Raw genomic sequence first — 25803 nt, 5'->3', positions numbered from 1 at the left:
TAATGGCTTTCAGGACAGATAAAAGAAAGGGCTTCTTCACGCAGCACATAGTTAAATTACGGAACTGTCTCCTGCAGGAGGAAGTGATGGGCACCAACTTGGGTGGCATTAAAAGAGGATTAGGCAGATTCACAGAGGAGAAAGCTATCTGTGAGTGCTTGCCAGGATCCCAGATGTTGGAAACTGCAGGAGGGGAGAGTTGCTCTTGTGCTTGAATCCTGCTGCCCATAATGGCCATCTGGTCCTCCACTTATGCGGAGAGGATGTGAGGGTAGATGGGCCACTGGCCTGATCCAGTAGGGTTCTGCTCTTTTGGAACCTCCAGGTCCAGAGGCAGCTTAACTGAATTCCTAGGTTCTATGGTGTATTTGGCCACTGTGAAGAAAGGATGCCATTGGCCTGATCCAGCAGGCCTTAAGTTCCTCTTGTTTGCATTGGTGCTGTTCCCACCCCCAAGCCCTTTCCAGATCCTTCCACATCTCTTTCGTATTGAACAGCTTCTGAAGGAGCTTGCACGAAGCCGGATGCAAATCTTCGCACGATTTAAACAAAGAAGAGTGAAGCAAACACATGCAGGCCACTCATCCGAGCTGGGAACAGAGATGGCATTATGGGATTCCGGGGGACAGATGCACAGGGTGGGCAGAGGAGCATTCCCAGAAGCATGGTGGCAGCATCAGAGAAACAATAGTGTCTTTAAGAAATGTGGACAGAAGACAGGCTCTTGTCAGAATTTGGCCGGCTGGGAAAGGGTCAACAGGGTGACTCTGTCAACTTCAGTTTGTCTGGAGTTTCGTATTTCCCTTCTCTTATCTTTATGAGTTTACCCCTGCGTTGCAGGGGGTGGGGCTAGATGACCCTCCAGTTCTACAGTCCCATGAATCTGTTGACGTAAATCCAACAAATGCAATGGGGAGGAAAAAGAAGTGCAAAAAAAGCAGTGTGTGATATCTGGGAGAGACTTCCTATTAGGGTGAGAGAGGACTCAAGGCCATTGGCTGAACTAAATTTAATGTTGTACTGTGGAGAGGGTGTCCTCTGTGTCTGTATTTAGAACCACAGAGTGTAGAGTTGGAAGGAACACCCCCCCCCCCCCGTCAAAGCTCATCTAGTTCAATGCCCCACAATGCAGGGAATCACGACCAAAGCGTCCAACCTCTTTTTAGAGATCTCCAATGAAGGAGAGTTCGCCACCTTCTGAGGTCATAGAGTCATCCACTTGCAGAGTTGAGGGAACCCCAGAACAGTCCAGCACTCTGCAATGCAGGAATCACAGCTAAATCACAGCTACTTGTGACATACAGTGGTACCTCAGGTTACATACGCTTCAGGTTACATACGCTTCAGGTTACAGACTCCACTAACCCAGAAATAGTACCTCAGGTTAAGAACTTTGCTTCAGGATGAGAACAGAAATCGTGCTCTGGCGGCGCGGCGGCAGCAGCAGGCCCCATTAGCTAAAGTGGTACCTCAGGTTAAGAACAGTTTCAGGTTAAGAACGGACCTCCGGAACGAATTAAGTACTTAACCCGAGGTACCACTGTATAAGACAAAATCCTGCCAAAAGAGCACATAATTTTCCAGGACCCTCCAAGCCTTTTGGCAACACTTGTTGTTGTTGTTGTTGTTGTTGTTGTTGTTGTTGTTGTCACCATCCTCTTATTTCATTTCATAATGTATGTAAAACAGAGAACCATTATAACAACAGATGAAAATTAAAAGATGGAAAAACAAAACGATAAGGCACGCAGAATGAGTCAAGTTGCACAGGTAGCAAAGTTCCAGTAAAGAATAATAGAATTGGAAAGGATCCCAAGGGTCATCTAGTCCAACCCCCTGTAATGCAGGAATATCAGCATTATGAGATTACCAAGTCTAGTTCCAGATTTGCCAGGCTTGGGATGAAGGTTGCCTTGAAAATGAAATGTCAGCTGTATATGTCCTAAAAGAATGCCAAACTCTGTATAAAGTGCCTGGTGGTTCTAGTCCTCATTGATATCAAATTAGGTGTAATTTTCTCTATTATAGCTATATTCCATAGTGAGTGGTTCCAAGGGCCCTGTGTAAGATTTTGGGCTGTTTTCCATTGATCTACCCTATCATGTTTGAGGTGAGGCAGCCAGGACTTTTGTCCCCTTTTGCAGGGCTGTGCTAACTCTAGGGAGGGAGGAAGGCTTGCACAGCGAAGTCTGTTGAGCATCTGGTTGCCATTAAAGACCCAAGTGGGAGCTGAGTGCCTCAGAGAGAGGAACAGGAGAAGCTCCCCCTGTAATTATCTGGAGCAAATCCTGACCATGTGATCTGCAAACGGATGTACAGGGCCTGGACGCTGTGTTCCCGGCGAGATGAAAAGAGCAGCTCCCTGGCAGCCGGCCGGACTTGGCGAGGGCTGTCATCATGGATGGATTGAGCCCAGCCAGAAGCCAGCCCAGGCACCACTCTCTGGGTTGCCGTGGTTAGCTAATACAGCTTCTGATTCCTCACACTTGGAGGAGCGGCCCAGAGGTTGCTTGGTGTTGCAGAGGCTGCTTTCGGGAGTAACCAGAAAGCTGGAGGACCAATTTTCAGCATCCTTAAGAAAATGCCGTCCAGTCCAGTATCCACTTCTCAGAGTTTCCAAATGCCCCTAAGAGCCTAGGAGTCCAGATAGACTGCCTCTGGGCCTGGAGGATAGACACTGGGGCTGGTAACCATTGATGCCCTTCTCCATGAATTTGTCCAATCCTTTTTTAAAGCCATCCAGTTTGGAATCTGAATGATGACCTTCTGCAGTTTCTCTTCTGGGCCACACATGGCTTGCAAGTAAGTCCCCTTTCCCGTGACCTTGAGGCACCCTCCTCCATTTCCCTTCCCCATGGGGGTTGCAATCAATCAATTCCCCATCTCGCGCCAACCTCTGTTACTCAACAGTGAACTCTGCGTTTGATCAACACAGCTTGTTGAGGTTAATCGATTTTGGCTAATGTGACACCCAATAAACAGTGTTTTCTTTGCTGTGCTTAGAAGTCCTTATTTGCCATTTATTTTATTTTTAAAATTAACACCCTGCCTTTCTGCTTGAAGGACGAGCTTTCAGAGCGATGCACACTGACGGATAATCAAAAGGCGTTTTAGACAACGGCAGGTGAAAAGGAAAAGACAGCAATGAGTTAGCAGTAAAAACATACCATTTCATTTCTTCAATTTATATACCACCTTTAATCAAAAGGCACAAATGTCAATATCTATACATGTTGATAATGTGATCTTGGCAGTGCACATTGTCAGGGGAACTCAATAAAAAAAAGCCCAAAGTCTGACATTGGGCATTTGGGACTACTCACAATGGACTAAAGCGATAATAGAGAAAATTGCACTTAACTGTGATTTTGATAAGGACTAGAACCTCCAGGCACTTTTTAAATGATTTGGCATTATTTTATGAAATAATGCAGTGATGCCATCATTTTTAAAAACAACCCTTTTCATAATCCTGGTATATCTGGAACAAGACTCAGTCATCAAATATGCTGATATTCCTGCATTTTCAAGGGTTAGACAAGATGACCTTTGGGATACTTCCAGATTCTGTGATTCTTTCCTGAGACTTGGTTATTTTAACTCCTGTGCTACTGGACTTGTTCTACATTCCAGTTTTATGGTTTTGCTTTTTCATCATCCTTTAATTTTCACCTGCTGTTCTCATACATTTATATGCAGTGGTTTGTGTGTGTGTATATATATATATATATGCAGGTTTTGGTGTCTTCGGGTGTCTTCCCGTGTAAGAGTTGGGGTGTCTAGGCGACGTTTCGACGAGGTCTCACTCGTCATCTTCAGGCTGGTGCTTTCGGCTTCTTGTTACTGGAACAGAGCAGGATCTCAGTAACAAGAAGCCGAAAGCACCAGCCTGAAGATGACGAGTGAGACCTCGTCGAAACGTCGCCTAGACACCCCAACTCTTACACGGGAAGACACCCGAAGACACCAAAACCTGCATTCCTGTACCCGTGAAAATCTACGAAAGCATATATATATATATATATATATATATATATATATATATATATATATATATGCAGGTTTTGGTGTTTTCGGGTATCTTCCCGTGTAAGAGTTGGGGTGTCTAGGCGACGTTTCGACGAGGTCTCACTCGTCATCTTCAGGCTGGTGCTTTCGGCTTCTTGTTACTAGAACAGAGCAGGATCTCAGTGTTTGAGTTCCTATAAATACTGTTGAGGGGGTGTGGTGTATAGCCTCCAACGTTCTGGGCAGAGAGGGAGTTCCCAGGTTAGTGTGCCTTTTCTTCTTTTGTTCCTTAATTACTTGAGGGATATCTTGAGTGATTTCTTGAGTGATATTCTGAGTACCACTTAGGAGGGTCATTAGGTGTGGATTAGTTGCTAAAGCTTTCGTGTCTTGACCTCTTGAGCTTGTGAAGAGTTTTTCTGAGAAGATGGCTGTACTGCACTTAGTTGTGCTCTGGCTTGGCTTCGTGTATAGGGGCGAGCTGTGGTTTTGTGCCCTGTGCCAGCCAGATCTGTGTAGGGATTGCAGGGGGGTGCAGCATCCGGAGGTGCCACTATGGTTTGGCTACTGGATGGTGTCTGTACTTTATCTGTGGAGAGGGTCTGGGTTTGGGTCTGGTGTGGTTGATTGGAGATGGCGTTCTGTGTGTCTCTGGTTCTGGTGTCGGTTTTTGTGGGGAGGGCTAATTTCCAGATGTCTGGCAGGCGGGACGTGTCGTCACGCTTGTTCATGTTGTGAGGGTGTTTCTCTATCTCGATGGCTTCCATGATTATTCTCTTGTGGTGATGTTCCATGTTCCACACAGATCTGGCTGGCACAGGGCACAAAACCACAGCTCGCCCCTATACACGAAGCCAAGCCAGAGCACAACTAAGTGCAGTACAGCCATCTTCTCAGAAAAACTCTTCACAAGCTCAAGAGGTCAAGACACGAAAGCTTTAGCAACTAATCCACACCTAATGACCCTCCTAAGTGGTACTCAGAATATCACTCAAGAAATCACTCAAGATATCCCTCAAGTAATTAAGGAACAAAAGAAGAAAAGGCACACTAACCTGGGAACTCCCTCTCTGCCCAGAACGTTGGAGGCTATACACCACACCCCCTCAACAGTATTTATAGGAACTCAAACACTGAGATCCTGCTCTGTTCTAGTAACAAGAAGCCGAAAGCACCAGCCTGAAGATGACGAGTGAGACCTCGTCGAAACGTCGCCTAGACACCCCAACTCTTACACGGGAAGACACCCGAAGACACCAAAACCTGCATATATATATATATATATATATATATATATATATATATATATATATATATATTCCAGAAATATCTGAATGTCAGTGCACAAAAAAACTTAAACAAGATAAAAACCCAAACAATTCTAGTAATAAAGAATTATAATAATAATATCTTTGCTGTACATGTTTGCCCCCATAGGATGGAAGCCTCTTGCTTGGAGGTGGCTCTGGAAGGAGAGCGTTTGTGCAAAGCCGGGGATTTCAGAGCTGGGGTGGCCTTCTTTGAAGCGGCTGTTCAGGTGGGAACAGAGGACCTGAAGACACTGAGTGCCATCTATAGCCAGCTGGGCAACGCCTACTTCTACCTGAAGGAGTATTCCAAGGCTCTGGAATACCACAAACATGATCTCACCCTAGCTAGGTAAGTGTCCTGCTGCCAGAAGGATGTGTTTATTCTCTCATTATGAACATCAGAAGATCTACTAGATCAATCCAATGGCCCATCTTGTCCAGCATCCTGTTCTCACAGTGGCCAAATACCCCAAACAACCTAGGAATCTAGATAGTCTGTCTCTGGAGCTCTTGAGGCCCCATAAGAGTGTCAGAAGAACCTGGCTGCTGGATCAGGCCAGTGGCTCGTCTAGGCCAGCATCCTTTTCCCATGACGGCTGAACAATTACCTCTAGGAGAAATCAGCAAGCAGGATCCAAGCACGAGACCTCTCCCCTCCCGCGGTCTCCAGCAACTGGTATTCAGGAACATTGCTGCCTTCATTGTGGCTAATATCCATCAATAGCCTTCTTCATCCTTTAATCTGTCCAGTCCCTTTTTTAAAGCCATCCAAGTTGGTGGCCATCACTGTCTCCTGCAGGAAGGAGTTCTGTAGTATCTGTCTGGCAATGGTCAGCTTCATCGGATGACCATGAGTTGTGGTGTTATGAAAGAGGCAGAGAAACTTCTATCTGTCCAATTTCTCCATACCATGCATAATTTTTATAACTTTCCTGCATTGCAGGGGGTTGAACTAGATTACCCTTCTGGGCTGTATATATTGCCTATAGAGTTAGGACTGGCTGTTATGCTCAGTTTCCTTGAAATAATGGATAGACATTTGTGGTGGTGGTGAGAGCAACAATAAATATATATAATATACAAAGATCATGTAATTTGCCTACGAAATCAGCAGCAGGCACCTTCAATGTATTCCGTTCGGCACCTGCTGAAAACATTCAGGTGCTTGGAAAGTGGGTGTAAATTTTAATCTGTTTTAGTATTTTATCTTTTTGTATGTTTTGAAGTCTAGTAGTGTCAACTTTTATTGTTTTACCTTTTTGTAAACAGGTTTGGGGGTTTTCCTTACAATCAAGCGTTGTGTATACATTTTGTGAAATATATATTCCACAATAGTTAATCGATGTCTGTTTTTAACTTTTTATTCTACAATTTGCAGGGGGGGAGAGAGTTGCTATAAACCAGTTACATAGTCAGAGGGAAGGGAAGAAAGGACAGGAGGAGACAGAAGGAAGGGAAGGGAAGGGAAGGGAAGGGAAGGGAAGGGAAGGGAAGGGCAGGGCCCCATTGGGGTGCTTTATTCCTTCCCTTCCCAGCCTGGGTCTTCTTTGTGGCTTTGCTGGAGTGGAGCCACCCGGAACCGCCTTCTGCTTTCTCTCCGCAGGACCACTGGGGACCGCATCGGAGAAGCCAAAGCCAGTGGCAACCTGGGAAATACGCTGAAGATCCTCGGCCAGTTTGATGAGGCCCTGGTCTGTTGCCAGAGGCACCTGGACATCTCCCAGGAGCTGGGAGACAAGGTACCCGCACACTAAAAAATAGCACCACGAAATGGCAGGCGCAAGAGGGGAGAAATGCTCTTGCCCTCGGGCCCTCCTTGCACAGGGCTCCCTATGGGGTTTCTGGGTGGCCACCGTGAAGGCCTCCATTGGCCTGATCCATCATGGCTCCTTATACCGATGTCAACAGTGATAGCAGAGCTTCCATGCCCAGGGGCAGTCTACCTGTGAATGACAAGTCGGGGTGGGTGCTGCTGTTGAGCTCAGTTTCTGATGGTGAGTTTTCCATAATGGGCATCTGGTTAGCATCTGGTTAGCCAGTAAGGACAGGAGGCTGGACTAGATGGGCCATTAGCCTGATCTGGCAGTAGCCAGGCTCACCTCCAGTTCCAGAGGCAGTCTGTCTCAATTTCCAGGTTCTTCGGGGCATTTGGTCACTGTGAGAGGAGGGTGCTGTGCTAACTAGGCCCATCTGTGGCCTGATCCAGCAGCCAGGCTCTCCTTAAGGTTCTCTCTTTTGATAGCAGACTATGTATACGGAAGATGGGGAACAACTGTGGGAGAGTTGCTTTTGCACTCGGGTCCTGCTTGGGGGCTTCTCTTTGGGGCATCTGGATGGCCACTGTGGGGACAGGATGCTGGGCTGGATGGGCCACTGACCTGGTCCAGCAGGGCTTTTCTTATGCATCCATGCTGAAATCAACAGGGATGAGGACCCTGGTCTACACAACCAGTGTAAGAGAGAAACACAAGGCAGCATGAATACCTTTTCTCCCCCACCTCTTCTAGGTTGGAGAGGCGAGGGCGTTGTACAACATTGGGAACGTCTATCACGCTAAAGGGAAGCAGCTGTCTTGGAGCTTGCCCCAGGAGCCTAACCACTTGCCCGAGGAAGTCCGGGAGAGTTTGGAGAAGGCGTCCGAATTTTACGAGTGAGTGACAACCCCTTATTGAGGCAGTGAGCCTAGAATTATAGAATTGTCATCTAGTCCAACTCCCTCCAATGCAGCTCCAGTGCACCTGATGTCCAGCAGAGTCTTTGTGAAAATGCCCCATTCTCTTTCAGCCTCACTTCATTCAAAGATGCTCCCCTTGTTGCTCCCCTGCTGTGCCTCAATGCCCCCTTTAGTGCGAGATCTTCAGTCTTTGAGGATGGCCCCCTCACCAGAAGAGCCTGCTGCATCAGGCCCATGACCCATCTGGTCCACCAGACTGTACTTGCAGTGGCTGAACTGTTGCCTGTGGGAAACTAGCAAGCACCATTTGCTCACAAGAGCTCTCTCCTTCCTGTGGTTTCCAGAAACTGCTGTTCAGAAGCATCAGTGCTTCCGACCATGGAAGCAAAGCATTGCCATTGGGGCTGGTTGCCATTGACAGCCCTCTCCTCCTCCATGAATTTGTCTACTCTTTTTTTAAGGCCATCTAAGTTAGTGGCCTTCACTGCCTCCTGTGGGAGGGAGTTCCATAGTTTAACTAAGAAGTATTTACTTTTATCTGTCCTGAATCTTCCACCATTCAGCTTCATTGGATGTCCACCAGTTGTAGTCTTAGGAGAGAGAGAGGAAAACTTTTCTATATCTGCTTTCCCTATGCTATACATCATTTTATAAACTTTCTGCCCAAATGCTGCGACCTTTCCTCGTAGGGGGGTCATCATTCCATCCCCTGGACCATTTTGATTGCTCTTTTCTGGACCTTTTCCAATTCTGCAATATCTTTTTCACAAGGGGCTACTAGAACTGTACATAGCGTAGTATATTCCAAATGTGGTCGCCTCATAAATTTGTTTAATGGAATTATTATCCGGGCTGCTTAGTTTCAGTTCCTTTTCTAATGATCCCTAGCATGGAATTTACCACTCAGTGTGTCATCTTCATCAAGCTCTCTGCTATGACCCCAAGCTCTTGTTTCTGGTCTGGCAGCGCCAGTTCGGAGGGACGCGGGTGGCGCTGTGGGTTAAACCACAGAGCCTAGGACTTGCCGATCAGAAGGTCGGCGGTTCGAATCCCCGTGATGGGGTGAGCTCCTGTTGCTCGGTCCTTGCTCCTGCCAACCTAGCAGTTTGAAAGCACGTCAAAGTGCAAGTAGATAAATACGTACCACTCCAGCGGGAAGGTAAACGGTGTTTCCGTGCGCTGCTCTGGTTCGCCAGAAGCAGCTTAGTCATGCTGGCCACATGACCTGGAAGCTGTCTGTGGACAAACGCCGGCTCCCTCGGCCAATAAAGCGAGATGAGCGCGCAACCCCAGAGTCAGTCACGACTGGACCTAATGGTCAGGGGTCCCTTTACCTTTACCTTTAACTTTACCTTTACCTCCAGTTTGGACCCCTGGAGCAAGTACATGAAACTGAGATTTTTTGCCCCAACATACATCACTTTACACTTGTTTACATTGAATTGCACGTGCCATTTTGCCGCCCATTCTGGAGCTCCTTGCTATCCCTTTGTTTTCATGACTCTGCTGTTTTGTCCCCAATTGATTTTGTGTGTGGGTCACATTTTTATTAAGCTTTAAAATCCTTAATTGTAAATTTCACATTTCTTATACATTCCCCTTTTAAACTGCCGTTTCTTCCATGCTGCTCTTAATCCCATCCCATTTATGTACATTATTATAATAATCACTTCACCTAGAACATATTACTCTGTTTTATATATTATCATTCCCCTTGCTCATATTTCAAATCCTGCTTGCGATTTCATCTGATTATGATATTTTTTTCTAGATATTGCAACAAGGGTTTCCATTCTCCCATGAATAGGCCGTCATGTTGATTTCCTATTTTTGCTGTTAGTTTTGCCAGTTCCACATTGTCGTCGTCCCCCCCCCCAATTTATTGATTACAAAACAACAACAACAACAACAACAACAACACATTTTCCTTTTGGGGGGGATTCCAGGAAGAACCTCTCTCTTGTGAAGGAGCTGGGGGACAGAGCTGCCCAAGGCCGGGCATATGGCAACCTAGGCAACAGCCACTACTTGCTGGGCAACTTCAGCAAAGCCATCATCTTCCACAAACAGGTGAGATTCAGTTGGGCTTTGGGGGGGGGTAGCCTTTCATTCTGTGGGTCCCTTGATCTGCCTCCAGCCCCTATGCTGGGATCGGATGACAGGGAATCTCAGTGTCAAACTACAAACATAAAATAAAGCCAAAATGTTTTTCTTTCTCTCTAAAGCATGTTTCTAATCCTCATCCATGCAGAGAGTAACTTGGCCTGGACTGGCTGAAAACTCCCAAACTGAAGAGCCCAGAGGCTCTTCACCATTCCCTTTGTAGGGTGTCTTGGAGGGGAGCTGGGCAACACACCCACATCTCAGTTACGTCCAGCCCTTTCTTCATGAATTTGTCCAGTCCTCTTTTAAAGCCATTCAAGTGTGTGGTCATCACAGCCTCATATGGGACTTCTGTAGTTTAACTCTGCGCTGCCTGAAGAAGTCCTTCCTTTTCTCTCTTCTCCACTTCTATGATTCCCACATTCAGCTTCGCTGGAGGCCCATGAGCTGCAGCGTTATGAGAGAAACTTTTATCTATTCATTGCCTTTACTCCCTTTCATACCGAAGCAGCTTATAAGTGAAAAAACTTTTAAAAGCAAAAAGTGACAATATGTATAAAATTTATAAACTGCTTGTTCAAAAAAGTAAAATGAAATCTCCAAACAGCAAACATGTCTGATTAAATACAAAACATTTCACCACCAGAAGCTGGAAATCCCTAAACCAATGGTATGATACAGTGTGTTAGTAGAAGAGTTATCTCAAGAGCAGTAACAAGGGGACAAAAGAAACATGACAATTTTTATGCTATTCCAGATTGTTCAAATATTCTGACTTGTACAAATTCATCTTAATTTTTTTGACCCATCAACATCTGATTCCCGTAATGAAGAAAGTAGGGAAACGATTAATAATGGAATAGCTGCAGTAATAGGAAACCAGTGTATTATAATTCACCTGATTCAAATCTGAAGTGGGTTTCCTGTATATACAGAAATTCCTTTATGATGTCTCATTACCCTGTATCTAGTTGATTTTGAAATTGTTTCTAGCTATGCTTCTTGCATTTTAAGTTGCCTTTGTGGCACCAAAATTTCAATTAAAAAAACCCCCACACAATTCTGTATACAAAATGCGACTAAACACACCCAAACAAATGAAAAGCAAATTCGCTTGAGATGGCAATTGAAAGTGGAGATAAAATCAACAAATGCAACTGACTCATGTGTGGTCTTATTATTATTTGTTTATTGCATTTATACCCCACCTTTCCTTTCAAGGAGTTCAGAGTAGTATCTCTGGTTCTCCTCCTCCCTGTTTCATCCTTGCAGCAACCCTGTGAGTTAGGTTAGGCTGATAGGCGGTGTCTGCCTAAAGGTCACCCAACGAGCTTCATGGCTGAGAGGTGATTTGAACCCTGGTCTCCCAGGTCCTAGTCCAAGACCAGTACACCCCACTGCCCAGTGTTTTTGCTGCAGCCATTAACCACCTCTCTCTCTCTCTCTACCTGCCTCCTTTCCAGCGCCTGGCCATTGCCAAGGAGTTTGGCGACAAAGCGGCAGAAAGGAGAGCCCACAGCAATCTGGGGAATGCCCACATCTTCTTGGGGAGGTTCGACATCGCTGCAGAGTACTACAAGTAAGAAGATGTCTCAACCTGCCATGTGATTTTATTCTTATTTACTTATAGCTCACTCCCCCCCCCCATATATCTCAAGTGGGTGTACATGCTTGTGTTCATTCCTCATTGAATTCCCCACAAAAGCCCTGCAAGATACATTAGGCTGAGAGGCAGTGACTGGCCATCAAGGTCCTCACACCCAGTGAGCTTCATAGCCAAGGGGGAAATCGGAACTCTCATCTCCCAGGTCCTAGTCCAACTCTCTAACCACTGCACTGTCTCTCCCTCTCTGCATGTGTACAAGTGAGAAATGGCATACACCTGTTGTGGTACAGCTCAGCTACTTCTGCAGAGAGGTTGAACACCCCTAGAGACATTATATATGCATTGGGAGAGCAAATTCCTGCATCACAGAGTGTTGGACTGGGTGACCCTATTAAGAATTCTGTGATACTATGCAATCCCAGGAAGCACTTTACATTACTGCTTGGCTGGCTAGCCACAACCGTGATCATTTCCTGTCTGCCGTGCCATCCTGTAAAAAAAACCTAAAATGCAGGAAATATTTTATTCGCTTCCATTCAGAGCATCCTGCTGCCACCTTCTGGTATCCAAGAATCTCCTCTGGTTCCCTGTCCATGAACTTTAGATAAGCTCAGACAAACAAATCCTCAGCAGGCACAAGAGCTATGATAATAATAAAAATTAAATATTGTAACATTGGCCTGGATATCTATTTCAAACCTATATTTACAGTGATATATTAATTCAGCCAACCAAGATAAGTGTGGAGGCTTTTGAGAATTTGAAAGGCTTTCACGCTTTGGTAACATTTCCTTGGTCTGAATAAAGATAATAACGCAATATGTTTAACAAGGAAGAGTCTTGTGGCAGCCTAAAGTTTCACCAGTTTATTACTGCATAAGCTTTTGGGGGCCACAGTCCACTTCACCATCAAGTCCACGGAAGCTTAAGCTGCAATAAATTGAATTTATTAAAATGAAAGATAATAATTAGTAAAATGATTAATAGATTGAGGTGCTGCAAGACTCTGTGCTTTGCTGCAGGAGTCTGCCATGGCTATTCTATTCAGTTTCCTGCAGGCTTACCTTTTTTTACAGTTTAGAAGGGGAAAACTATCTCTAAAGGTAAAGGTACCCCTGCCCGTACGGGCCAGTCTTAACAGACTCTAGGGTTGCGCGCTCATCTCACTCTAGAGGCCGGGAGCCGGCGCCATCCGAAGACACTTCCGGGTCACGTGGCCAGCGTGATGAAGCTGCTCTGGCGAGCCAGCACCAGCACAGCACATGGAAACGCCGTTTACCTTCCCGCTATAAAGCGGTACCTATTTATCTACTTGCACTTTAACGGTGCTTTCGAACTGCTAGGTGGGCAAGAGCTGGGACCAAACGACGGGAGCTCACCCTGCCACGGGGATTCGAACCGCAGACCATGCAATCAGCAAGTCCTAGGTGCTGAGGTTTTACCCACAGCGCCACCCGCGTCCCGCGTTTACAGTTTAGAAGGGGAAAACTATCTCTACTCCCTTCCAAAAGGAACCCACCACCACTTTACTATCCTGTTTTTAAAAATGTAGTTTGAGCCACAGAGTTGTTAAACAGGGCTTTAAAATGCTTGAGGTCTCCCATACTTTGTGTACATCCTGGAGAGCCCCACATGGGCTACCCTGCCACTGAACAGAAGAAGAGCCTTCTAGATCAGACCCCGGATGCATCTGGTCCAGCATCATTTCAGTCCAGCCCAGCCATCAGGGTGCTTTAGCTGTGATTCCTGCAGTGAATCACAGGTTGGGCTAGATGACCCTCAGGGTCCCCACCAGCTCCGCAATCCTAGGATGCTGTGAAATCAGCCCAGCAGGTTTATGGAAGAACAGGTCTTATTGGGTAATATTTCAGAACAACACCTTCAAGGATCATGTCCAACCTTATGCCATTTTAAACTTTTTCTTTATGGTCTCTATTTTCGGTTTACAGCATTTTGTTTAATAAAATATATTTTTTAAAAGAATCTGCTTTTAACGCAGGAAGACCCTGCAGCTCTCCAGGCAGCTGAAGGACCAAGCAGTGGAGGCTCAATCCTGCTACAGCCTGGGGAACACCTACACCCTCCTTCAGGACTACGAGAAGGCCATTGATTATCACCTGAAACACCTGGCTATCGCCCAGGAACTGGGAGACAGGTGAGGTGGAAGTGGTGCAGCCGGGCTTAAAATCATATCATAGAATCCTAGAGCTGTATTCCAGGGTCATCTAATCCAACTCCCTGCAATGGGACTTGATGGAACTTCTTACAAGGAGCCCCCTTTGAACAGCCATGTGCATGGCAGGGTGGGCAGGATTTGTTCATTTAACTATGCTTTCAAATGAGTATTTCCATTTCTGCTGATCTCTGTTTTCAGACCTGGTTTTAATGCCTCTGTTATTCCTCTGGCATTGTAGGGAGAGATCAAGGCAGTTCTTCCCATGGCCCATGAACCACAAGTGGCCCACAATGCCATTTTGACAGCCCTTTGGCAATTTTTAAGGGTAGGGGGGACATGAAACATGAATTATGAATATATGTTTTGTGCCATGCTTCATACATCTGTCTGTGTATTACATTTGTTTCATAGTTAAATATATTGAATCTAGGCCTAGCTCAGGACTGCAATACCTCAATGACCACCTCTCCCCATATAAACCGTCTCAGGCCCTGTGTTCATCATCTGAGGCCCTTCTTTGTGTGCCTCCTCCTTGAGAGATCCAGTGGGTGGCAACATGAGAACAGGCCTTCTCTGCAGTGGCTCCCTGTTGGTGGAAAGCTCTCCCCAGGGAGGTTTGCCTGGTGCCTTCATCATATATCTTTAGATGCCAAGTGAAAATGTTCCGCTTCAACTAGGCCTTACGCTGATTAATATTGCACAGCCTTTTAAATGTGTCTGTGGAACTGGGACGGGGGGGGGCGTATTATTGTTTGGCGGTTTTGTTTTACTTAATTACTTGTTTTTATCCTGTTTCTTATTTTGTGAACTGCCCTGAGAAGGGTGGTCTATAAATCTAATAAGATGATGATGATGATGATGATGATGATGATGATTACTATTATTATTATTAGCAGGTGGGCAAATAAGGGTTGATTTGGGATATATCTACACTCATGTCGTTAGCCAGCTGAGGCCACAAGGGGGAGACAGAGATTTTGTATGGAGTTGAACTTGCCAAACTCTATGTCTTATTGAAGCAAGAAATCACTTGTGGAATTCAGCATCATAATACTAAACTTGTGCAGATGGGAAAATCCCACTTCCCATCACCCCAAAGGCTGTTTCAGGGGTTCTCTTCACACATGCAACCCAGTTTTGGGAGCAAGAGGGGAAGTCTCAGAGTGGTTCGCAGCCTACATTAAAACATCAAATCAAAGAATCCCAAAATAAAGCATTCCCAAAGAAAATCAAACATAGTACAGACATTCCAAGCAACGCAATTAACGGGAGACTAAAATATTGTCTTCAAGATTACAAAAGAAGACATTGCAAAGGTCAAGTATAGCACTCACAATGAATGCAAGAAAGTTGACATACTGTACATCAGGAAGAACTTTCTGACTGTAAGAGCTGTATGACAGTGGAACGGACTCCCCTGGGAAGTAGGGGGCTCTCCTCCCTTGGAGGTTTTTAAGCAGAGGTTGGATAGCCATGTGTCAGGGATGTGGAATTTCCTACATTTTCACGGGTTGGACTAGCTGATCCTCAGGATCCGTTCCACTTCTACAATTCTATGTTTATATGTCATTCTACCTGACTGGGTGGTGCCTGGCAATCTCTACATGCCTTGAGTTGTCATGATGCAGGGAGGGGCATGATAGGAACATAAGTGAATAAATATACCTTTCCTTTTCAGAGTGGGAGAAGGAAGAGCTTGCTGGAGCCTGGAAAATGCCTACATCTCTCTTGGAAACCGTGAACAAGCCTTATACTTTGCAGAGAAACACCTTGAAATCTCCCAAGAAGTAAAAGCATTTTTTTTTTTTAATTTGTTGGTGGTCCGTCACATTTAATTATTTTATAATGTTGGGGGTGTCCATAGACCTTTAGCAGCTGTTCAGTGCTCCTTGGACATTAGGATTCCCACTCTGCAGGGGGTTGGGCTAGATTGCTGCTGATTGAGTGACTGCTAATTGCAGCCTCTGGGAGCTTGTGACCAGGACTTGTAAACAGGGGTGTCTGCAGCGGCATTTAATGGGGGAGGCTAGGAATGCTGTCTCATGGGCGACATAGGGCCAAGGGATATGGGTGGCAAGGGAGCTGCTGTAGTGACTTGCAACGCCTTTGCCATGTTTGTCTCCCTGCCTAAGAATGTTCAAAACTACACCTGCAGCAAGTGCAAGCTGGTTGCCTTGCTGGAAGGGAAGGTAAAGCAAACAGAGGCCCCCCCAAACAGCACTTGGAGCTACTGGACAAGATGAGGAATAGAGCAGAGTGGACTGTCCTGGAACAGCAACACAGGTGGGGTGCCCCAGTGCAGAATTAATCTATGGCACTCACTCCCGCAAGAGGGGATGATAGCCAACTTGGGTGGCTTTGAAAGAGGATTGGACAAATTCATGGAGCAGAGAGTTATGGAGGGCTAGTAGCTACAGTGTCTATGCTCTGCCTCCCCAGCTATGCACAGCAATGTTTCTGGAACATTGCTGGAAACCACACAGGGGCAGGGGGCAGGGAGCGCTCTTGTGCTCAGATCCTGCATGTGGGCTTTCCAGCTGGGCATCTGGTGGGGTTCCCTCCCAACTCTACAATTCTATGATTATTTGACCACAGGATTGACTGCTACAGCTCAGAGGGGTTCAGGCAGAGATTTGGGGTCTGCGTTGGAAACAAATGTGGGGGTTTTTTGGAGTGCAAGAGAGTAAAGAAAAACAGCTCCAAGGAACAGGTGTGGCTAGAAACTGGCCTTTCAGGATGAGGCCCTGTGGACATATAATGTTGGAAATCTGGGATGCCAAGACCCAAGTTTGGGGCAAGTACTCTTTGGTTTGAGAACCCAAGCAGAGATTTAAAATCACAGAGCCAGCAGCAAAGAAAAGTGTGGAAACATAAGCTGTGTAACGTTTAAAATGTTACGTCCCCAGTTGCTTAGTTACAAAACAGTAAAAGCTCTTAAACTATTGGTATAGGAAAAAACTCAATTCAAACTCCATTTTGAAACCAAAGAGGGTGGCATTGTAGCTCAGTGGTATAGAGCGCTTGCTTTGCATGCAGAAAGCCCCAGGTTCCTATTTATTCAGAACCATGAGGACTAGGACTTTCCTTTATTTTTAGGGGAAGGGCCCTAGCTCAGTAGCAGAGCACCTGCTTTGCATGCAGAAGGTCCTGGATCCAATCCCTTCTGGCTTTTCCAGGCTGGACTGGGAAATGTCTCCTGCCTGAAGCTTCAAGGAGCCACAGCTGCCAGTCAATGTGGACAATACTGAACTCAGTGGACCAATGTCCTGACCTGGTATCTTGCTCTGTACCATTACAATTCAGCCCTTTATTCAGAACTATTAGGACTAGAATATTCCTTAGTTTTAGGAATGGTGATAAATCTGCCTGGAGCTCTTAAGGAGCCACAGCTGCTAGTCAGGGAGGAGCTAGTCACTGTGCTAGATAGACCAATGGCTGGATTCAGGATCTTATCATGACAGTTGAGGGCATCCTCAAGAGTGTCCTGATTTTACATGGTTCCTGCTCTGCAGAGGGTTGGGCTAGATGACACGTGGGTGTCCCTGTCAGCTCTACAATTCTATGAAATGGGAACGGAAGACAGGGCAGAGCGAAGCCCTTCTCATCAGTGTTACATCCCCTATTATTAACCCTTCAGCTGTTCCAGATAAATACACTTTGCTGTCCTCTGAGTAGCACAGATTACCCAGCAACAGATGGGGAGAGAACAATGGGAGGTGTCACAGAGGTGGGTAGCTGGGTAAGGGCTTGGATGTGAGGAGGAGGAGGAGGAAGAGGAGAGTTCCCTAGATCATATAATGGCAGAACTGGCTTGAGGTCGGGTATGCTAACACATTTGCTTCCTGGCTCTGTTTCAAAAGAAGACCAAATAGGTTTGGCTGCCACATTGGGGAAGACAATCCAGAGTCTTGTAGATAGACTTTAGAGCTTTAGATAGACTGCCTCTGGACCTGGAAGTTCCATAAGGGCATAAGAAGAGCCCTGGAGCTGGATTAGGCAAAGGGGGAGTCCAGCTTCCTCTTTTCACAGCCAAGCCAGTGCCTCAGTGGGAGGACTTGAGCTCAACAGAATTCTCCCTACTTGCAATTCTCAGCAAATGGCATTTCTGCCACTTAATTTATTAATTATTTATTTCCTAAAATTTATACACCACTTGATTGCAAGAAAAAGAGGGGACGGAACACCACCCTCTGGTTTCCAGAAAAGATAGAGCAAGAAAATTAACACTAAGAAAAATGTACAGCAATAATTTGCAGCATGCAAAAAGTTAAAATAACAGTAGACTGGTTATTTGTTCTGTTGTGATTCCTGCATTGTAGGGGTGTGGACTAGATGACTCTTGGGGTCACTGCCACATCTACAAGTCTATGATTCTATCTTAACTTATGTATTGTATTCATCCACCTTTGCTGTATTGCATTCGCTTGACTGTTACTGGCTCAGAAATGACCAGTATCTGGACTGCTGAAGACATTTTCATCATTCTGTGTCTAGATATCATTACAGTATGTAACATATATACAGATACACACACACATACATAAATACCAAAAAACAACAACAACCAGACAGTAGCAAATTAAAAGTCGCGTCTGGGCAGTCTTGTTGAAACAAGAATGTTACAGCAGTTTCCGAAAAGAACACAGCAAACATGCCCGCTTGAAATCACGAGGCAGAAGTTCCAAAGATGTGTGCTTGTTCCATGAATTAATGAAGGCTAATAATATTTTGCAGGTCGGAGATCAGGGTGGGGAGGCCACGGCATGCTTGAACGTGGCAAAGCTGAGGGCAGTCCTGGGCTTGAAGCAGAACGGAGAGGATCTGGAGACCTCCGTGGCAGGAACCGGTTACGAAGAGCAGGGTGAGTCTCTTCAAAAGGCAGCTTCCTATCTCCCTGCCTGATTCAGAATCATGAAGACAAGAAACACACTTTATTTACAGTGGTACCCCGCAAGACGAATGCCTCGCAAGACGGAAAACCCGCAAGACGAAAGGGTTTTCTGTTTTGGAGGCGCTTCGCAAGACGAATTTCCCTATGGGCTTGCATCGCAAGACGAAAGCCCATAGGGAAATGCTGGCGGTCGGGAGCAAAGACTTTCGCCCACAGCCGGCCTTCAGAAGAGGACCTCTTCTGAAGGCCGGCGGGGGGCAAAAGTCTTTGCTCCCCCCCCTGCCTTCCCCCCGCCTGCCCCGGCGATCTTAAAATGCTGGCGGGCGGGAGCGAAGCGTTCGCTGCCGACCCCCAGCATTTTAAAATCTCCCCGTGTCCCGGGGAGATCTTAAAATGCTGGGGGTCGGGAGCGGGGAGATTTTAAAATGCTGGGGGTCGGGAGCGTTCCCCGTGTCCCGGGGAGATTTTAAAATGCTGGGGGTCGGGAGCGTTCGCTGCCGACCCCCAGCATTTTAAAACGCTGTTCCGAAGGGGGGAGGGGGGGCGGGAACAGCTGCCCCATCCGCCCCACTTCGGAAAGCTGTTCCGAAGGGGGGAGGGGGGGCGGGAACAGCTGCCCCATCCGCCCCACTTCGGAACGGTGTTCCGAAGGGGGGAGGGGGGCGGGAACAGCTGCCCCATCCGCCCCACTTCGGAACGGTGTTCCGAAGGGGGGAGGGGGGGCGGGAACAGCTGCCCCATCCGCCCCACTTCGGAACGGTGTTCCGAAGGGGGGAGGGGGGGCGGGGACACCTGGCCCAGCCGCCCCACTTCGGAAAGCTGTTCCGAAGTGGGGCGGGGGGCGGGAACACCTTCTGAAGGCGGGCAGGGGGCGAAAGTCTTTGTCCCCCCTGCCTGCCTTCCCAGGGGCTTTTAAATCGCCCCGGACAGCGGAGAAGTCCTCCGCTGTCCGGGGCAATTTTAAAATGCCGCCCGCCAGCATTTTAAGATCGCCCCGGACAGCGGAGAAGTCCTCCGCTGTCCCAGGGTTTTTTAAAATGCTGGGGGTGGGAAGAAAAGCCCTTGTCCCCCCCCCCCAGCCTTCAGAAGAGGTCCGGGGACAGACTGTCCCCGGACCTGGTCTGAAGGCGGTTTCCCTAGGAACGCATTAATTGATTTTCAATGCATTCCTATGGGAAACCGTGCATCGCAAGACGAAAAAACCGCAAGACGAAGAGACTTGCGGAACGAATTAATTTCGTCTTGCGAGGCACCACTGTATAAGGGAAGGGGCAGAGCTTTTGACTGCAGAGGGTCCCTGGTGCAATTCCTGGCATCTTCAGGTAAAGGGGTCGGAATTGTCTGCTGAGCCTGAAACCCTGCTGGTCAGTGTACTGAGCTGGAGGGACCAATGGCCTGATTCAGTATTATTTATTTATTTATTTATTTATTTATTTATTTATTTATTTATCTATTCCATTTATATCCCTCCTATTTTCCTCCAAGATGCTCAAGGTAGCATTTGTGGTTCTCCCCCTCCTGATCCAATCCCCACAACAACCTTGTGAGGCAGGCAGTGGCGTAGCGTGGGGGTTGCAGGGGGGGCCGGCCGCACCGGGCGCAACATCTGGGGTTAGGGCAAATCCACGGGTTAGGGGGCGCAAATCCACGGGTTAGGGGGCGCAAATTACTTGCCTTGCCCCGGGTGCTGACAACCCACGCTACGCCACTGGAGGCAGGTTAGGCTGAGAGGCAGTGACTGGCCTCCAAGGTCACACCCAGTGAGCTTCATGGTTGAGTAGGGCTTTGAACCCTGATCTCCCAGGTTCTACTCCTCATTAAAGCCCCACAACGATTCTGCAAGGTTGGTGAGGCTGAGAGGCAGTGACTTGCCTTAAAGGCGAGTTTCCTAGCCAAGAGGAGGAATTCGAATCCTGATCTCTCCCAGGTCCTAGTGTAGCCACGTAACCACTACACCATGCCCGCATGGTAGAAGGCAGCTCCCTGTTTTCCTCCAAACTATAAGGATTATAAACTTTATTTTTAAGGAGAAGGGCTGTAGCTCGAGGCACAGTACTGGCTTTGCATGGAAAAGCTCCCTAGTTCAGGGACCTCCTTGTGCATGTTGAATTACTCATGTGGAGAACTTCTCCTGAGGGAAAACAAAGTTTTAACTCATACAAATATGTCCCGTACAAATATTGTGTGTGTGTGTGTGTGCGTGTGTAGTGGTACCTCGGGTTACATACGCTTCAGGTTACAGACTCCGCTAACCCAAAAATAGTACCTTGGGTTAAGAACTTTGCTTCAGGATGAGAACAGAAATCATGCTCCGGTGGTGGTGCAGCAGCAGCAGGAGGCCCCATTAGCTAAAGTGGTGCTTCAGGTTAAGAACAGTTTCAGGTTAAGAACAGACCTCCGGAACAAATTAAGTACTTAACCCGAGGTACCACTATATTCTCCACCTGTGAGTTCCATCATTGTGAGAACAAGGGTTCTATATGGTCTGAAAGAAACCAGACATTTGCATTGTGGGGGTTCAGCTAGATGACCCCTGGAATCTCTTCCAACGCTACAGACCAGTTGCACATGGGTGAAAATAACGAAGTGCAAGTAAAGACCATTATCTGATTATCATTCTAATTCCACATTTGCCAGGCTTGCGATGAGGGTTGACTTGAAAATGTATAGAATAAAGGAATGCCAAATCATATTAAAAGTTTCTGCAGGCTCTAGTCCTCATTGATACAGGAATATGCATAATTTTCTCCATTATAGCTGTATTCCAGAGTGAGGGGTATTGAGTGCTCACTGTAAGATTTTGGGCTGTTTTCCACTAGTTGCCATTACTATTCAAGCTGTCAAGATCATGCATCAAGACAAATTCTTTTGACAATATATGTCTACATTGGTGTCATCAAAAATATTTAGTCACATTAATTTTGGGCAGTTTCTTTAGTAATGTTTATCATTTCTGTCAAAATTAAATTCCAAACATCTTTCACCAACTGACATTCCCACCACAAATGATAATATGTACCAAGATCATTGCGACCCCTCAGACAATTAAGCAGTATTAGAGAAAACATACTTGACATTTGCAAAGGAGGACAAGACCATCTTTGAGGGAATTTTAGAAGATTTAAGGTGCCTCAATATTTGTTTATGAAATAAAATCATGCCATGTATTTATAAGGTCATTCAAGCTCTGCCCTTTAGAGCTTTTTAGTTTCTTTTTCATCCCAAATGACAACCGCTGACAGCACTTCCCAACACCGCAGAGTCCAATTTGGCCTCCCTCTCCTTTTGATAGGAGCAGCGCTAAGGACTGAGCTTGGGTGAACTTGAGTGCATGATTTCTGGCGTGGGAAGTGGATTTGGAACTGCATCAATCCAGCAGAGCTCTTGATCTGGAGCTCTCAGTGGCAGCAGTGACCTCATTCATCAGGCCCTTGAATGGGCTCCCATGTTCAGACCTCATCAGGAGGACAAAATGTTCCTGAAAAGGAAAACAGAAAAGAAAATGCAAAGTTATTGATTTTGTTTATTTTTTTCAAAGTGGTTTACAAAAAAAAGAGAAAATAAAGGTTTACAACAATACTTTAAAACAGACAAAAAGTTAAGATATTAAAACAGGCTAAAATTCACATTCTAAACAGGAATGTTTTTGGCAGAAGGAGTTCAGCAAAGGCACCTGCTTGATATCCATAGGCAGAGACTTCCAAAGTGCAGGTGCTACTGCACTATATAACAAGAGGCTTACAAATGCATTTTGGTGGCCCAGAGAGGAGAAACTTAAGGGGCATTGTGCATAGGTGAAATTAGCTGGTGGCTTTTTGGCCACATCGTTGAAACAGAAAGGAGAGGAATGGAGGCAGGCTTCTAAACGATGTTGGGTTCTAGCTCCTAGCAGCCAGCATGGCCAATGGTTAGCAATGATGGTGGGAGTTAGAGTCGGCAACATCTGGAGGGGAGGTACCACCTTGAAGAATGCCATGTGAAGATGTCCCTGCTAGGAATTTTATTGTCTTTCATGCTCTGATACTGTGAAATCTTGCTTGGGATTGCAGGGTGCGAGGGCTTCAAAATTGAAGCCTCCCTTGTTTTGATTTATGACCTTCATGGCTTTGGTGAAAAGTTATCTTTGGAAATGTGTGGCCAGTTGCTGCTGGTGTCATTCTCCCAAGAACTGGGGTAAATCCCTAATCTTGGATAAGAGACGTTTTCCTCACTCTCTCATGAAGAAGAAGAAGAAGAAGAAGAAGAAGAAGAAGAAGAAGAAGAGGAGGAGTAGGAGGAGGAGTTTGGATTTGATATCCCGCTTTATCACTACCCGAAGGAGTCTCAAAGCGGCTAACATTCTCCTTTCCCTTCCTCCCCCACAACAAACACTCTGTGAGGTGAGTAGGGCTGAGAGACTTCAAAGAAGTGTGACTGGCCCAAGGTCACCCAGCAGCTGCATGTGGAGGAGCAGAGACGCGAACCCAGTTCCCCAGATTACGAGTCTATCGCTCTTGACCACTACACCACACTGGCTCTCTAAAGACCACAGATCATAGCCCCTTCCTTCTGTTTCATGTGGATCCAAACAATGCTGGCAGACACAGCCATGTAACAAGGGACTATGAGACACTGGGCAGGAAGCTGAAGAGCCTTGGGGTACAGGTGGCCTTTTCATCACTTTTTCCTGTTGAAGATTGTGGCCCAGGAAAAGAGGAAAATACTGGAAGTAAACTACTGTCTGTACAGGTGGTGTCATCAGGAAGGGTTTGGCTTCTTGGACCATGGTCTCTGCTTCCTTGAGGAAGGCCTTCTGACAAGAGATGGGTTAGCAAGAAAGTGTTTGCTAAGAGTCTTGTCAACCTGATCAGGAGAGCTTTAAACTAAATCTTGAGGGAGTGGGAGACAATATTACAAAGCCACTGGGGAACACCTGGTACCGGGGATAGTAGCTTCATCTATGCACAAGAAACTGAGGTGGTGCTCCAGAAACCTGCTAACGGGCAGGAAACGACAAGAAGAAAGCAGCTGGAGGGAATGACTCATGGTTTCAGTTGTTTCTATGCTATTGCTCAGAATACGAGAAACAAGCAAGACAAATTTGAGCTTTTAATACAGGATGGCAGATATGATTTAATAAGCATTATTATTATACAGTAGAACAGGCTCCTGCAGGAGGTTGTGAACTCCTCTTCCTTGGAGGTTTTTAAGCAGAGGTTGGATGGCCATCTGTCATAAATGATTTAAGTGAATATTGCAGAGCGTTGGAGTAGATGATGCTCAAGGACCCTTCCAACTCTACAATTCCATGATAAAACCAGAACTCACAGGTATCCAGCAAAGCTGAATGTTGGAAGATTCAGGTCAAACAAAAGAAATTCCTTCACACAATACAGAGTTAAACTATGGAACTTGTTCCCGCAAGAGAGGATGATGTCCAACTTGGATGGCTTTAAAAGACGAGAGGAGAGGGCTTTCATGGAGGAGTTATGGAGGACTAGGTCCCATCACCTCCTGGCAAAGAGAAGGGGAAGAAAGGGAGGCAGTGAGAGATTTTTCTTTCTTAGGCTCCATGATCACCGCAGATGGTGACAGCAGCCACGAAATTAAAAGACGCCTGCTTCTTGGGCGAAAGCAATGACAAACCTAGACAGCATCTTAAAAAGCAGAGACATCACCTTACCAACAAAGGTCCGTATAGTAAAAGCTATGGTTTTCCCAGTAGTGATGTATGGAAGTGAAAGCTGGACCATAAAGAAGGCTGATCACCGGAGAATTGATGCTTTTGAATTATGGTGCTGGAGGAGACTCTTGAGAGTCCCATGGGCTGCAAGAAGATCAAACCTATCCATTCTTAAGGAAATCAGCCCTGAGTGCTCACTGGAAGGACAGATCCTGAAGCTGAGGCTCCAATACTTTGGCCACTTCATGAGAAGAGAAGACTCCCTGGAAAAGACCCTGATGTTGGGAAAGATGGAGGGCACAAGGAGAAGGGGATGACAGAGGACGAGATGGTTGGATAGTGTTCTCAAAGCTACCAGCATGAGTTTGACCAAACTACGGGAGGCAGTGGAAGACAGGAGTGCCTGGCGTGCTCTGGTCCATGGGGTCACGAAGAGTCAGACACGACTAAACGACTAAACAACAACAGTAGCTACAATATCTATGCTCTGCCTCCACAGCTGTGCGCAGTGATGTTTCTGAACACCAGTTGCTGGAAACCACACAGGGGCAGGGGGCGGGGAGTGCTCTTGTGCTCAGATCCTGCATTCTGGCTTCCCAGTTGGGCATCTGATTTGCCACTGTGAGAACAAGATGATGGACTAGATGGGCCCCCTTTCCCATGATCTAGCTGCTGTTGCAGGGCTCTTCTTACGTTCTTATGTCCTTCTTGGGCACAAAGCACCTTCTAGTCAGCCTCCTCCTCTCCATGGCATCCTCCACCTGCTGTGAACATGGATCTGCTTCTGCTGTTTTGCACTTGCCACTCTGGACCAGACAAAACCACGGGGGATTCCATTCTGTATCCCGTTTACTGCAAGCATTCTCTGAACGCCGGGCTGCCATCCCCAGCGTGACACATCAAAGGGCTGTCTCCATATGCTTGGCATGGCCATGGGAGCTGGCTGGTATTCTGATGCATTCAAAGTCAACAGACACGCCCCAACCACAGCACTAAAGTGGTGCCTTTCTCCACCTTGTTTGCACACCTCCAAGGAGACGCAGGTCAGCAAATGCCACTTTTTGCACCTTCAAGCAGGGAACTCTGTTCTACTTGGGGCTGCTCTGAGAACATGCTAGAGCTAAACAAGTCCCTGTTTGTCCCCTGACAGCCAGGCTCTCTGAATTATCCCAGCTTTAGTTATGATTCCTGCACTGTTGTCCTTATCCTTCCACTGGCAAGTGAAAACTTTCTTTTTCCAACAGACTTTGGGGAACTGACTGCTTTTAATGAAAGGGCTGATATCATGCTGTTTTTATTGTAACTATTTGTGTGGTTTTAATAGGAGTTCTCCCTCCCTCTCTCTCTCTCTCTCTCTCTCTCTCTCTCTCTCT

At 46.5% G+C, this 25803-nt stretch overlaps 1 protein-coding gene across 2 annotated transcripts in view; it reads left to right on the top strand.

The window, feature by feature from the left end:
* The window catches only part of GPSM1 (G protein signaling modulator 1), a 57138-nt gene that overhangs the window by 2719 nt on the left and 28616 nt on the right, over positions 1-25803 (top strand). The window contains exons 2-9 of one of the 2 annotated variants that reach the window (XM_081178747.1): positions 5446-5667; positions 6922-7057; positions 7826-7968; positions 9939-10062; positions 11559-11674; positions 13701-13856; positions 15556-15664; positions 18612-18738. In XM_081178747.1, the coding sequence (XP_081034873.1) occupies positions 5446-5667; positions 6922-7057; positions 7826-7968; positions 9939-10062; positions 11559-11674; positions 13701-13856; positions 15556-15664; positions 18612-18738 (1133 nt within the window). Of the gene's footprint in view, positions 1-5445; positions 5668-6921; positions 7058-7825; positions 7969-9938; positions 10063-11558; positions 11675-13700; positions 13857-15555; positions 15665-18611; positions 18739-25550; positions 25647-25803 lie in introns of those variants that run through there. The other variant, XM_081178748.1, reaches the window with a different exon arrangement.

This window comes from Podarcis bocagei, assembly GCF_964188305.1.
Source record: "Podarcis bocagei genome assembly, chromosome: Z".
Classification (NCBI taxonomy): domain Eukaryota; kingdom Metazoa; phylum Chordata; class Lepidosauria; order Squamata; family Lacertidae; genus Podarcis; species Podarcis bocagei.
This window is presented reverse-complemented; position numbering and strand designations above follow the sequence as displayed.